The sequence below is a fragment of the Telmatherina bonti genome (genome assembly GCF_933228915.1).
Source record: "Telmatherina bonti genome assembly, chromosome: 5".
Taxonomy (NCBI): domain Eukaryota; kingdom Metazoa; phylum Chordata; class Actinopteri; order Atheriniformes; family Telmatherinidae; genus Telmatherina; species Telmatherina bonti.
In genome coordinates, this window is record NC_136623.1 from 25558686 (window position 1) to 25573535 (window position 14850).

A 14850-nucleotide genomic window follows, 5' to 3' on the forward strand; every position below is an offset into this window, starting at 1 on the left:
TATTCATAATCAAGCAATTAGAGTGCAGTCCACATTGTTGATTAGATATATAAGAAAACAGTGAATAAAAGGTAGAACTCAGTTCTGAGACAACTAGAAATCATGATGAAAACATTAAGGGTTGATCACAGCAGCCATTATACCTCTGTCCTCCAGTGGGTTGTTAGAAAGATTAATGGTGGTGAGTCCTGAGCTGGAGTTGTGGGCCAGAGCAACAGCTAGCTTCTGGGCAAAGTCCCTGCAGGTTGTGAAAGGGTGTTTTAATGATAATTTATGGTCAATATACAACACACACAGCCTGAATAAATACTTTAACAGCGTGAATATTTCTTTCCTGTCACAGCTGGAAAGAAAAGCTACATCAGAACTAGCATGAGGAGTAACACAGCATTTGTATTAAATATTCATACAGTATTAATTAGATAAGTATATTTTTCATACAAGTTATAAACAAAACTAAACCAAATAAAAAAAACACTGCTTTGCATTGACTTATCTTACGTTTTGAGTCCTGCATTGTCTAATACCAACTCTTCTAATCGACTGGATCGAGACACCACCCGAAGGATCTGCTCACACACATCTGCAGACTAAAAAATACACACAAGCAACATTTTTTGCAAGTAGTTAAATAGTGAAGGGGAATCTCTGTAATGTACCTTAACAGTATTCGTAAATGACATAGCGAGAGAGGGAAAAAAAGATTTGGCATACTTTAGAGGCAGAAGGTTGTCTCACATCACAGAAGACACAACCGGGGGAGCAAAAGCACTCATATTTTAGCAAAATTAAAAATTCAGTACTTGAATGCCCCGCCTAAATGTTCACTGACCCACTTCGCGATGTGCTGAGTCATCCTCGAACATGAACAGCAGACTTCAAAGCACATTTACTTTGTACTGTTACAGATTTACAGTTAATCATCACTTACATGCAGTGACTCGCACCACAGTTTCCTTTCTGATAACAGAACTTTACTGGAACATTGTGTTATTATTATTCTTGGTTACTGAAATACTGCAACAAGGACCGTTTCTGTCATCCTACAGCCTGACCAACACAGTAGAGGCATTGTCTAACACACATCAGCAGTGAGGAGGAGAGAAAGAAGGGAGTAAAGGAGAAAGTGATAATGGAAAGAGAGAGACAATGATAGGAAAACAGAAGAAAGGGGCTGCTGTTCACAATCATTACTATTACAAACGATGAGTATTAAAGAGGAGGAAAAAGAATAATAGAATGGAGCCAGGGATGATATAACAGCGATAAAGAAGATGTGAGAGTAGCGTTGGCTGGGGAAAAGTAAAACAGGAGAGAGAAGAGTTGCAGCATAGCAGCGGAGCACAAAAGAAGTCTGTATTTTCTACATAAGTCACAATAACCCTGTTGGAGACAGCAGTGACTCTCAGCATGTGTATTGTACCATTTACCACTTATTAAATAACAGCTCTGTCTTGTTGTGCTGTTCTGACCCTACATTCTGATGGAAATATCACACACTTTTACAGATGTGACTGCACATGTGTGCTGTGTGATCACAAGGTAATCAGGGGGCTTGTTTTACAACTGCAGCCCTCATTGTCCCCTCCTTCCTCACTTTTGGCTCAACATCTTGATGACACCACAAAGCAAACAACCTGACTGAGCTGAAGACGAGCAGCATAATCCCGTGCTGGGATAGCCTGCTGGGTGTGTGAGTATGTGAATCTGTGTATTATATTATCCGGTCTGATGTACTGAGAGTTGTCTTATCTTCTTCATAGAGGTGGTCTGACTGTAATTAGGGGCTTGAGGCCTGTGAATGTACTAGTGCTGCACATCTCCTTATCAGCCACATTTTCATTCCTGTTCCTGCTCTTTAATTCTGTTTAATATAAACACATTAGAGCTATAAGAGCACACATTAAATATTTTGTGTGGTTTGGTTATGTTATTCTTGAGTTGCATTTTTTCATTTCTAGTGGTTTATTTCTCAACTTTGGCATTTTCAGTTTTTTTTTTATGTCTCCTTCTCAGGCTTCACTGTGTGAACCAGATTTGTCTTTCCTGATACCTTCTGACTCGTTTCCTTATTTATTTGGGATCAATCCATTTCACTCTGACCTCGGGTTGGACCTTGTCACTTGTCTCACTGCTCTGTTATTTTCACTGTGTGCTTTTGTATTGCACTTTCAGACTTGCTTTTGTTTCCACTAACACAAGACCCTAAAACAATTTATATTTACAGTCCAGGATCACATCCTAGTAGAATTTGTTTGTCCAGCATCTTTAAAAAATCCTGCAAAACTCCATAAGCCAAATACTAAAGTAACAAACAGACACAACAGGCTTAGGATGGCAGACTAGAATAGAATGGACACAGTGGACTTGGACAGCACATGTGTCTACAACAGCATTTATGTTTAAATCTGGACATGGTATGGTGAGGGACTGGATTTTTAAAGTTCAATATAAAAAGGAATACTCTGTGATGGAGAAGTGTGGTAATTGTTTGGACTGAGGAAGCTGAGTGTGGTAATTGGTAAGACTGAGCAAAGCCTTGAGATGCAGAGTTGGTAATGGAGTGCTGCAGGGGGCAACAGCCCAAGACATTGAGCCTCTTTGTCTCGTTTGGATTAGGAGTCTTATCACACAAGAACATTGGACTGATCCTCAGTCAAAAGAGTGGAGGAGGGGGGGGGGGGGGGGGGAGACTAAGAAAAGGGGCAAATATTCTGTAAAGGCCAACAGATTCAGCTGTGCGCCTTGTCAGCCAAAAGGTAGAAGGAAAAGATGCCTGCACTTGTGTCAAGAATGGAAATATGAGGTTTAAATGTGCATTAATGAGAGAGAAAGAAATAACAGATATGAGAAAGATAACAAATTAGAACAACATCCAACCAAATAATGAGTGTTGACTTTTAATTAAAAACCAATTATATCCAAGGATAACACTGTAAGTTAATGCAAACTTGCAATCTTCAGCCTCTTCTCATTAAAAGTATTACTGGATGATAACCGGTTCAATCAGTCTAATTTTTAGCCATGTTGCCACAAGAATAATGTTAGTATCACAGAGTTGAATTTTTCCTGTGGTTTGGGTTGTTTACAAAGACAGAGAAAAAATCTGGCATCCCTTTTTGCTTCAGCTGTGTGAGGTAGAGGATTGCAGAGTCATCAGTGTTACTGGGGACTTATCTTAATACAGTCATTTTCCATATTTTGGCTTGATCTTGATGCGTGAACATTTGGGAAACATTGGGGATTTGGCAGATAAACGACACAAAGAATTCAGACCTTTTTTGTGGCCAATACAAATACTGATTTCAAGATACTAAAACTATTTTAAATATTTTCAACAGGCTGCTCCTCTTTGTCTTTCACATTATACACTAATTTTCCTGTAACCTACTACAAAAACATGTTAGCAATTTACTGTGAAGACAGCTAGTTTAGCCATACCATCGGCTCAGAAGACATGTGAATGCTCCGGACAATACTGTAAATAATGTCCAAACTGTGGACACACTATGTGATGAAGCCAACTTAAAATTACCTGAAATAATACATAAATAAAAAGACCTAAAGATGATTTTGTGACATTTCCAAATGGCTTTGTATAGTATCATAAAAACGGTGATAATACAAAGAATTAAAAATCAGCCTTTAACAAGTTAAGGAAATAGGAGTATATCTGGGAGGCAGAAAACTAATAATATTTGCATTTTAATAAGCAAAATCATACCAATGCACAGATGTTTGAAATTCTGGAAGTACAACAGAACTACTGGGATGAAAACAGAGACCCAGAGAAAAACCATTTCTAATATATTTTATCCAATCTTGTTAATGAAATGAGAAAAGGCACTTGATGATATTTACATCTGACAGGTACTGACCAGTTTATAATCTTTGGTAGAGAGCTTGGTGAACCACTGGTTGAACTCCAGAACTGCAATTATAGCAACAAGATCCCTGTAGACATGTGGAGGAGAGAAAAAAAAAAAAAAAGTACCACCAATCAGATGGAGACATCAGCAGATTTACTTTCAGAGTAGTATTATAATGCTCCTCTTTTCTTTCAGATTGTGCAATTCAAAAATATAATCTCTATAGTTTGATGTTTTACATGTTGCTGTTGTGCTCTACAGATATTGAAGAAAATCTCTGCCAACATTCACCTGTTTTCCAAATGGCTGAAGTCCTGGAGGTTGAGCTCTCTCGTGTCTTGTGTCAGATAGATGGTGTCAACATCCTGGAGTAGAAATGATTAATTAAACATGCTGTGCTGTGGCTATCTTATTTATCAAAAGACTGTATGCAGTTTTATGTATCTGGCCAACAGTACTGAGGCAACAACACACAAAAATAGGATTAATGCTTACCCACTGCACTTCTTCTCTGTATGTTAACCCTAATGAGTCACACACACATCTGTACATCTGAGAAAACCCACCTACACACAGAGACAGTCAAGGGAGTAGACAGTCATAAAAAAATCAGAGAGCTAGACCAACTGGTATAATGAAAAAATTATGATTATTTTGGCTGTATGAAACTTCCGTACCAGCAGCTGCACTAACTTTATATAAACACATTTTTTTTTCCAACATTACAACATAGAAGCAAACAATGATTAAAGTCTGAGGTTCCTACCACATGGCCCAGGTTCGGCAGGTTTGTTGTTCTCCCACAGAGTCTGCAGAGTGGCCAGCCTGTCTGGAGGCTCAATGGAGAGCTTCTTCATCACTTTACTAGGGAGAGAAAAGGGGATGTCTTCAGTCATTGTGTGTCTTCATTATTCCAAGTGAAGATTTCAGAAAAAATATCCTCCAGCCCTTCTGAAAGCATCAGAAAGAGCTGCACCGAGCTACTTTTGCAAATGCTCACATTTATTTGATATTAAAGGAAACTGCTGTGAGCTTTTTCCAGTTATACGACATTTCCGTTTAATGTAACACAGATTATTAATAACTAAAATTCAGCACAAGAAAAAACTTTAGCTTTTGATTCAGTCAAAGACTTTGTTCTAATTACAAGGTTGTAAAAATTACTTTTACATCTCTGAATGTGCTTCATATTTGTGTTCCAAGACAGATTTGCATCTTCAGACATATTAAACTTTTTCATGTCATAAAACCCAGTTTGTTTTGCTGTGATTGGTGACCTCTGGTTTACTGACTGTTTCAAAAATGTGTATGTTCTTATAAAGATGTACCGCCTCAGCCCCACTTACGGCTGAAATCAAATCTGGTAAAAATGGTTGATTAAAATGGTAAAAAATGGTAGATTAAAGTTTCAGTAAACTCCAAAAGAGAGGATGCTGTGATGCATACAGAATACACTGACCTTGGTGGTAAGCCGGGACATATCCTCTGCAAAGCGTTTCCTATGTGAGCAACCACTTCATTTACCTCCTCTGTTGAGGGCAGCTTCAGAGAGAAGGAACTACGCTCATACTCTACAAAGAGCTGGAAGGAGACACTGACAATTACTGATTCATGCTACTGTTAGAACTCACTAACATGTGTTACCCACATGTGTTCTTTTAGCAGTCACATGTTTTTATAGTTTTGCATTTATTTAGTCTGATTTAAAGAATAGAGTTAGAGCACAGTTCCACAATGAAGACTCAACTTGAATATTTTATGCCTTAAAATGCATCTCAAAGTGGACTGGCAATTTGCCCTGGGTCTACCCTGAGCTTCTCCAGCTGGGACAGGCTAGAGTCCCCCACAACCCTGCTCTGGAATGAGCAGGTACAGATAATGGGTGTATGGATGCATCAGGCTCCCTTCTCCTTATTTCATTTCATATTCCACCTTGTGATATTGAGCACCATCAGAAGGACTTTGTAGCTATCCATCTTTGGTTTCAAATTAATCTTTACTTAATTTTCCCCAATAATCTCTTAAATTTTCCACAACAACAAAGTAGGCATTTGTAGTGAGCGATATATTTATCAGAGACAAACATATTCAGACCCTTCACTCACTATGTGATCTCAAATGCTTGTCCCACTTTTACTTTGGGAGGTTCTTAAATGCTTTTTGGCAAAAGTATTCAAGCTCAAACAGAACATAGGGAAAATCATCAGTGCACAACCATTCGTACATCTCTACAGATATTCTGTTCAGTTCACATCTGCAGTGTGAGTGCAGACTTGATATCTGGAAGATCCAGACCAGTTTGACAGGATTTGAGCACAAAGCCTCAATAATGCAAAATCATATTTCTCCTCTCATCCCTAAGCCCCTGTTTGAAAAATGTGAACCACCTGCAAAGTTATGAGAGAGGGACTCTGCAGAGATGTTTCAGCTGTGTTAGTTGGAGAATTTGGAAACACTGAGGAAAGAGATGATCCAAGATTTTTCTGAACTTCACCAATGTAATCACTTAGAAGTGTGGTCAGTCTCTATTATAGAAAAGGCTTGCTTTAGTTCAAAGATGTAATAAAAAAAAAAAATCAAATATACCAGAATGTTTGTTCACTTTGATAAACATGAGCAAATGTAAGACTTTATACAGGCAGTGTTGTTCTAATGATGTGCACTTAATAAATTATACACAGGTAAACTTATTTAGTCTACCTGAGTATCTGAATATTAACGAGGATGTTTAACCTTGTTATATTACATAACATTCCCAAACATGAGTCTGAAATATATTAATATGTATAACTATAGAAAAGCTCTAAAATATTTACATTTTCCATTAAACATGTCTATTGTAGACTTCCGGTTGATGCGTTTATGGCGTAGTCGCACGCTTTTACGGCTCCAGTAATCTTTTTTTATTTTTAACATCCAGTCCCCTCTAACGCTGCTCAGGACGGAAAGTATATTTCACTTTTTAATCGTCAAGCCGACCAACTCTAGTCCCAACGCACATAATGTCTTCTAAACACACCAAATCTGCCAAGAAAGAAGACGCTAGCTTGACGCTGGAGGCTATTACCGCACTGCTCGAGCAGCACCGTGAGGCGCTGGCCACAGAATTCAGAACCTCCTTTAACCTGCTGGATTCGAAGCTGGACCAAACACGCCTCATGGTGGAGGACCACGGTCAGCGCGTTTCATCCCTGGAGCTGGCTTCAGAAGACCTTGGTCAGCGGTTAAAGGATCTTGAAGACTCTTGCTCCAGCCTTCGTGAAGCTAATGCTAAGCTAACCGCTAAAGTCACCGACCTGGAGAGTCGGAGCAGACGCCAGAACATCCGAATACTGGGCCTACCGGAATCGACGGAAAGCGGAGCTCCCACCAAATTCTTCTCGGATCTGCTGTGTGAGGTGTTCGGAAAAGAGACACTGCCTTCCCCGCCAGAGATAGACCGGGCTCACCGCTCCTTGGCGCCCAAACCTGCTCCCGGACAGCGCCCGCGGCCAGTCATTCTTCGCCTACACCGTTACCAGACCAAAGAGCTTCTCATCAGAGAGGCTCGCCGCCGAGGGAAACTCGAATTTCGTGGGAAGCCCATCCGTATCCTGGAGGATTACAGCCCTGAAGTTGTCAACCAGCGGGCGGAGTACCGGAACGTCATGACTGAACTTTATAACCGCGGTCTGAAGCCTGCCCTGCTTTACCCAGCCAGGCTCCGTCTCACCCTGCCCGGCGGCGCCAGAAAATGGATCGGCTCTGTGGATGAAGCGAACCGGTATATCAGCAGTCTTCCACCGATCGCCTGATCAGTTATGATTGACTCCGTTTTTATTACCCAGCAAGCAGATTTAATGCATAATCTGTTAACAGCCTACCTGTCATGGGGAATTGAGTTTGGACTGTAAGTAAATTGTTTTATTTCCGGTGACTGACCGGGCATTAAAGAGTTCTTGCTGCATTGTTAACTGAGCAGATGTGCCTTCACACCACTTGAGCAGTCTTGCTTTGTTACTGTTACACTTGGGGTGCTCAGACCCACTTTTACAGCTACTCTGGAGCTAGAATAAGCTGTTTGGAAGTATAGTGATTGTAGAATGTTGGTTTTGGAGAGCTTGCTGCTTTGTTTTTTTAGCAGCTATCTTTATATTGGGGTTTGGGGTAGTTAGGGTCCCTTTCTCGGTCAGTTATGCTGCATTCTTTTTGTATTTTCCCATTAATCACTTCAGCCTGGTGCTTGGCTGCCGTAAGCATTTCCCGCTGCTGTCACTCATCCTGCTCTACATACATAACAGCTCCAGTCCTAAGCCTCCATGGACAGTTCTACTAACTTCCTGAGCTGGAATGTTAAAGGTCTTAACCATCCAATTAAGAGGAAAAGGGTCCTCTCACACCTTAAACAACTTCGAACAGAGATAGCTTTCCTGCAAGAAACTCATCTTCGCTGTTCAGATAGTGAGCGTCTACTAGCCGGTTGGAGGGGACAGCGCTACCACTCTTCTTTTCAGGCCAAGGCCAGGGGAGTCTCGATTCATATCAGTCCCCATATCTCTTTTGAGCCTCATTTTGTGACCCCTGATAAATATGGCAGATATGTTATCGTTGCCGGGAGATTATTCAATACGCTGGTTGTGTTGGTGAACATATACGCCCCCAATTCGGACGACACAGACTTTTTCAAACGGTTGTTTTCTTTATTGCCTGACCTCAACGTTTATAGCCCCATACTTGGTGGGGATTTTAACTGTTGCCTTAACCCGGTCTTGGACCGTTCCTCCAAGAACACCAGCCCATTAAGCAGGTCAGCTTCTCTCATTCAAGCCTTCCTATCAGATTATGGTGTCTGCGATGTGTGGCGCACTCTACATCCAACTGACAGGGATTATTCATTCTTGTCGCACGTACATCACACTTACTCCAGGATTGACTATTTTTTGATAGATAACCAATTTATACCACTTGCCCAGTCCTGTGCCTACCAGAGTATCACAATCTCCGATCACGCCCCAATTACGCTATGCTTATCCCTCCCTGGCATTCCACAGAGTAGCAGACAGTGGAGATTTAATTCAACCCTACTGTCTGATGAAAATTTCATAGAATTCGTGGAAAGAGAAATATCATTCTTCTTTACCACAAACACTTCCCCTGAGATGTCCAATCTGGTTGTCTGGGATGCCCTTAAAGCCTACTTGCGGGGTCAGGTCATTTCATACACTTCGCAGCTGAGACGAAAGTCTGTTCAAGAACGCTTAGACATAGCTAATCAAATTAGGAATATTGACAAACAATATGCTCAAACTCAGAACCCAGATCTTTATACTAAGCGGATAGAACTTCAAACCAAATTTGACCTACTCTCAACTCACTCCGCTGAACGTATGCTCTTGAAAAACAAAACTCGGTTCTATGTTCATGGAGATAAACCTGATAAGCTACTAGCTCATCAGCTCCGAGGCTCTAGAGCGAAGCTGGGCATCCCTGAGATTTGGTTACCTGATGGTCGCACAACCTTCGATCACTCACAAATTAATGACGCGTTCAGAGACTATTACTCCCAACTTTACACCTCAGAGTTCCAAACTGGCCAAGATACAATTATTGAGTTTTTAAACAATTTGGATGTCCCTACACTAGCCCCAGATCTTAGGAAAACACTTGATGATCCCATTTCTACCACAGAAATCACTCTTGCCATATCCTCAATGCAATCAGGAAAATGCCCAGGCCCCGACGGGTTCCCGATAGAATTTTTTAAAAAGTTTTCCCCGCTGCTCTCTCCACACTTATCTCTGGTCCTCTCTGACTCTTTCAGATCAGGATCCCTTCCCAAATCTTTCTTCGCAGCATGTATTACCCTCATCGCTAAGAAAGGGAAAGACCCTCTAGACCGTGCTTCATACAGACCTATTTCCCTCCTAAACTCAGATGCTAAAATCCTAGCAAAGGTCCTAGCTCTTAGGTTGGAGAAGGCTCTCCCTACAATAATCTCACTGGACCAAACAGGTTTCATAAAGAATAGGCACTCGTACTTTAACACTCGTCGGCTGTTTGACATCATTTACACCTCCCCTGAGTCTGTCCCTGAATGCGTTGTTTCACTTGACGCTGAAAAGGCCTTTGACCGTGTTGAGTTTAGCTTTCTCTTTGCTGTTCTTGACAAATTTGGCTTCGGTCCCAACTTCTCCTCATGGATTAAACTAATGTACTCGCACCCTATTGCATCAATTCGGACCAATCGCCAGCAATCGAAACCTTTCAGTCTACATAGAGGAACCCGTCAGGGATGCCCTTTAAGCCCTATGCTCTTTGACCTAACCATTGAACCACTTGCTGCAGCCCTCAGAAGCTGTACAGACATTCCGGGTATCTGGAGAAACGGTACAGAACACAAAGTCTCCCTCTATGCGGACGACCTTCTCCTCTTCATTTCGAACCCTCACACCTCACTGCCTGCCGCACTGTCGTTGCTCAGTCAGTTTGGAAAGCTGTCAGGTTATAAACTAAACCTGGACAAAAGTGAACTTTTCCCCATCAACAACAAAGCTCGCTCAGAGGATTACACAAATCTACCTTTCAGAGTTGTAGAGAATACATTTACGTACCTGGGGATATCAGTCACAAGAAAACACAGAGACCTATTCAAAGAAAATTATTCTCCTTTATTAAATCAGTGTAAACAAACACTGGCACAGTGGTCACCTTTATCTTTGTCTTTTGTAGGGCGTATTAACTCCATTAAGATGAACATCTTGCCCAAATTTTTATATCTCTTCCAGGTCCTGCCTACATTTATTCCCATTTCTTTTTTTTAATCAGCTTGACTCAACTCTCTCATGTTTCATTTGGCAGGGTAAGCGTCCCCGTGTCGGCAAAACCCACTTGCAAAAAACTCAGGCTAGTGGTGGTTTTGCCCTCCCAAATTTCTGTCTCTACTACTGGGCCGCAAATTTACGCTGCTTGGCATCTTGGTCTTTTTACGCCAACCGTTCAAACCGTCCTGACTGGGTAGAGATGGAACTACACCAGGACAGATCAACCTCTACTTTTGCCATTCTTTGCTCCCCACTTCCTCTCCCCATCACGTCTATCGTCAACCCAGTGGTTAAACATTCTTTAAGGATATGGGCACAGTTCAGGGCACACTTTAGTCTACATGATTTCTCCCTTTTAAGCCCAGTGGCTTCCAACCACCTCTTCAAGCCCTCCCTCACTGACTCTGGTTTTTTGGAATGGCACAAGAAGGGCATCACTACTTTCAAAGATCTGTTTATAGACAAGACACTGGCCTCATTTGACCAGTTAAGTAACGTTTATGGACTTCCTAAATCTGATTTTTTTAGATACTTACAAGTTAGGCACTATTTGCACTCTTTTAAGCCTGGCCTTGTCACTCTTCCGGACCCAACCATCATTGAAACAGTTCTCTCTCTAAACCTGTCCCAGAAAAGGCCGATATCAGTCCTCTACAACCTCCTCTCAAATCTAAAACCACCTCCAGAGACCCAGATCAGAGCTGCATGGGAGGAGGACCTAGGCATGTCCCTGTCACATAAAACTTGGAATTTAATATTTAAACGGATCAATTCATCCTCTCTCTGCACCCGCCACTGCTTAATTCAGTTTAAGGTAGTCCACAGGGCTCACCTCACTAAATCCAAGCTCTCACGCATTTACCCAAGCATCAGTCCATTCTGTGATAAGTGCAAAACTTCTGAGGCCACACTCATTCATATGTTCAGGTCCTGCCCCAGACTCGGCAAGTTCTGGTCGGAGGTTTTCTCTACTTTATCTCTGTTAATAAAAGTTAGACTACCGCCGAACCCCCTAACGGCTCTGTTCGGCATCACCGGGGAGGTGATGCCTTTATCCTCAATAAATCATCACACACTGTCTTTCGCTTCTCTTGTGGCTAGACGCTGTGTTCTACTCAAATGGCGTGACACTGTCCCTCCAACACATAAGCAATGGCTAGTGGATCTGATGTCCTGTTTGAAGCTTGAAAAGATTAGATGCTCACTACAGCACAAGAGCAGGAAGTTTCAGGCGACGTGGGGACCCTTTTTAAATACTTTCCATAAGACATGGGAGCAGGACTTCTAGTGCAGCTTTAGGCTTATAACATGAAGCATTATTTCACAAGTCATTCATTCACTGGCTCATGCCTCCAAACTGACTCTGACCGAGTAGGGAAACAGGGTTCCGGGTGTTCATTTTCCTCTTTTTTTTTTCTCTCTCGTTCCATTTTATCACTATTATCTTCTTTTATTCCTCCTTTTTTTTTTTTTTTTTTTTTTTTTTAAATTTATTTTATTTTATTTTTATTTTTATTTTTTTTTGTGTGCTGTTGTTTTGTTAGGTCTCTCTCAATCCTTACCCCTTCATTGCACTGTACCTATGGCTCCTGCATCTGCCTACCTCCTGTGGGCTGGTGTAAATGTTCTGGAGTTTCTCTCTTTTCTTTTTTCTTTGTGTATGTTTGTTAAGAAAGAAAATCTTAATAAAAAAGATCTTGAATGAAACATGTCTATTGTATCTACCAAACAGTTACAGGAGTTATTACAGGAGAGTAGTATGTACAACACATATATCCACTAAGCCATTATATAAGCCACCAAGCCATTTATATCCCACATCTCTGTCTGTAAAGAAAAGTAAACATTTATTACATTAATCAAGCCTGGCTAATATTTTAGGTGTTGACCAAAATTCGGCAAAAACTAATGGAAAGTGTCATATGTACCCTCAGCCCAAAATTGGCATAATCCTACTTCAAAAACAGGAAACATTAAGTCCATCCATCTATCCATCCATCCATCCATCCATCCATTCAATCTATTCATCCATATCCATCGTCACATTTGCCAGCTCATCCTGGGGGATCCTGAGACATTCCCATGCAAGCCGAGAGATATAATCCTTCCACAGTGTCTGGGTCCTCCTTAGGGTTTCCTCCCAGAGGGACATGGGAGAAACAACTCACCAGAGAGGGATCCCAACCAGATGCTTGAACCACCTCATCTGACTTTTTTCAATGTGGAGTAGCAGTGACACTACTCTAAGCCCCTCCCAGATAACTGAGCATCTCTATCTCTAAGGAAGAGCCGAGCCACCCTTATTTGCGATCTCATTCTTTAGGTCACTACCCACAGCTTGGGACCACAGATGAAGGAAGAAACTAGACCGACCAGTAAATCAAGAATTTTGCCTTTAGGTTTAGCGCCTTCTTCACCACCTTAAGACCTTTAGTCAAAGTAATAAAAAAAGCTGATATTACTCAAAAAGGCATGAAAAAAGGCATTCCAGATCCCTCCTCTCATTTAAGAATCTGTAATGATTCAAGGGACGGTCTTCACAGATGAAGCATAATTAATGTCAAGGGTGCTAAAACAAGATTGTTCAGTGGCAGCTCACTTTTCCGCTTATAAAAATTTTAGGAAAACATTAGAAAAGCTTATCATTATAGAAAAAAATAATAACTAACACATCCCCTAATATATACCATCTGTTATTTTAAACTCCAAGAGAGGAAGGTTTTATACCTGTGTTGGCTTGTTGCAAGCAATTCCCTGGATCTCCAGATAATTAAAGGAGTGTTCGACCTGGAAAATAAGCACAGACATCACATTAAAGGTTGTACTGCCCCATGAAGCCATGACTTCCAAGCATACCGTGGGGACAATGAAAGATATATTTATAGATAATATGAACTACGCTTATTACAGGACACAATGCTTCTGGTAGGGGATACTGGATCTCCAAGAGTGAATCACAAATAACTGTCATGCAGAGTCACAGCCTGTCTGAGGAATGCATGAGCATGACTATTCCATAATTAACAGGCTGGCTTCTTGCTCAGGACAGTCATATATGTGCTTATTTTTTTCCAGCAAAACAAACACATGCTGTAGCTCCAACAAAGACTGTTGTGGTGAATGCAGTCATTTTCTTCTTTGCTTCCCACTAGCATCCTTGTCAGTATTTAATTTCCAACAGCTGCCTTTTGGTAATGCCACCACATAAGCACAGCAGTTAAGAATATTAACATTTCTAATAGGTTATCTATAATTATTATTTATTTTGTGAATTATTACAACTCAGCATGAGTATATTTGCATTTTTATATTGAACATAAGTAAACTAAAACAAGCTTTTTCTTTATGAAGAAAAAAAGATGTTTAAATAATGAGTCTAAAGCCAAACGGATCATTCTCACATTCATATATAAGCATTTTAGGACAAAGCAAAGAAAAAAAAAAAAAGCTGTGGCTCATCCTTTACAGTCTATAAAGAATAATATGATTTTAAGACATTTGTATGCACTCCTGTGCATTAGAACATAATGAGAACAGGAGAAATGTATTCCTCCACTTCTTGCAGTCTCAGAAACACATACAGGATGCCTGAGGGCAGGCCAGGCAGCGAGGCCAGACTACTCCAGGTGGGTGCCGAGTTCCTGAAGCTTGGCTCTGAGATGAGAGGGAGGAGGATAAGCTGTCTACTGTCTGTCTACAGTACACATGGTGTGTGTGTGTGTGTGTGTGTGTGTGTGTGTGTGTGTGTGCGTGCGTGTAATGTGTTGTGCTGCTAGTAATGTTCATGGCAACTCACTTCACAATATATACACATTAAGATTTTTTTCTTTTACATGTGAAACAGAGTAAACTGCCAGACACTAAATCATTTTCAACAATACAGTGAAGCAATGATGATTACATTTTAAAAAAAAAATTCTACAAAAGCCAAGTTAATGACAAGTTCTTTTGATTAAAAAGGAAGCAGATTTAATCAGCTGTTGTAAGGGACAAAGAAAGAAAGAAACTGCAGATCAAGAGTAGGTTTATCATTTTTACATCCAGTTTAGAGAAAGTAAAACTTAATTTCATCATCTAAAAATATGCTATTATAATGCTATTTTATTTTTTTTAAATCTCATCAACATGACCAGACGTTTATCAGTAGTGCATTTTTAATCCACTTTTTTGTACAAGCTAAC

General features: G+C 40.7%; 1 protein-coding gene across 1 annotated transcript in view; it reads right to left on the reverse strand.

The window, feature by feature from the left end:
* LOC306755737 (F-actin-uncapping protein LRRC16A-like) overlaps nt 1-14850 on the reverse strand; it is a 66171-nt gene that overhangs the window by 23669 nt on the left and 27652 nt on the right. The window contains exons 4-11 of the mRNA XM_079240241.1: nt 13397-13456; nt 5329-5450; nt 4636-4733; nt 4365-4435; nt 4161-4234; nt 3879-3954; nt 502-590; nt 144-238 (exon numbers count right to left, since the gene is read on the reverse strand). Of these exons, the coding sequence (XP_079096367.1) occupies nt 144-238; nt 502-590; nt 3879-3954; nt 4161-4234; nt 4365-4435; nt 4636-4733; nt 5329-5450; nt 13397-13456 (685 nt within the window). The remainder of the gene's footprint in view (nt 1-143; nt 239-501; nt 591-3878; nt 3955-4160; nt 4235-4364; nt 4436-4635; nt 4734-5328; nt 5451-13396; nt 13457-14850) is intronic.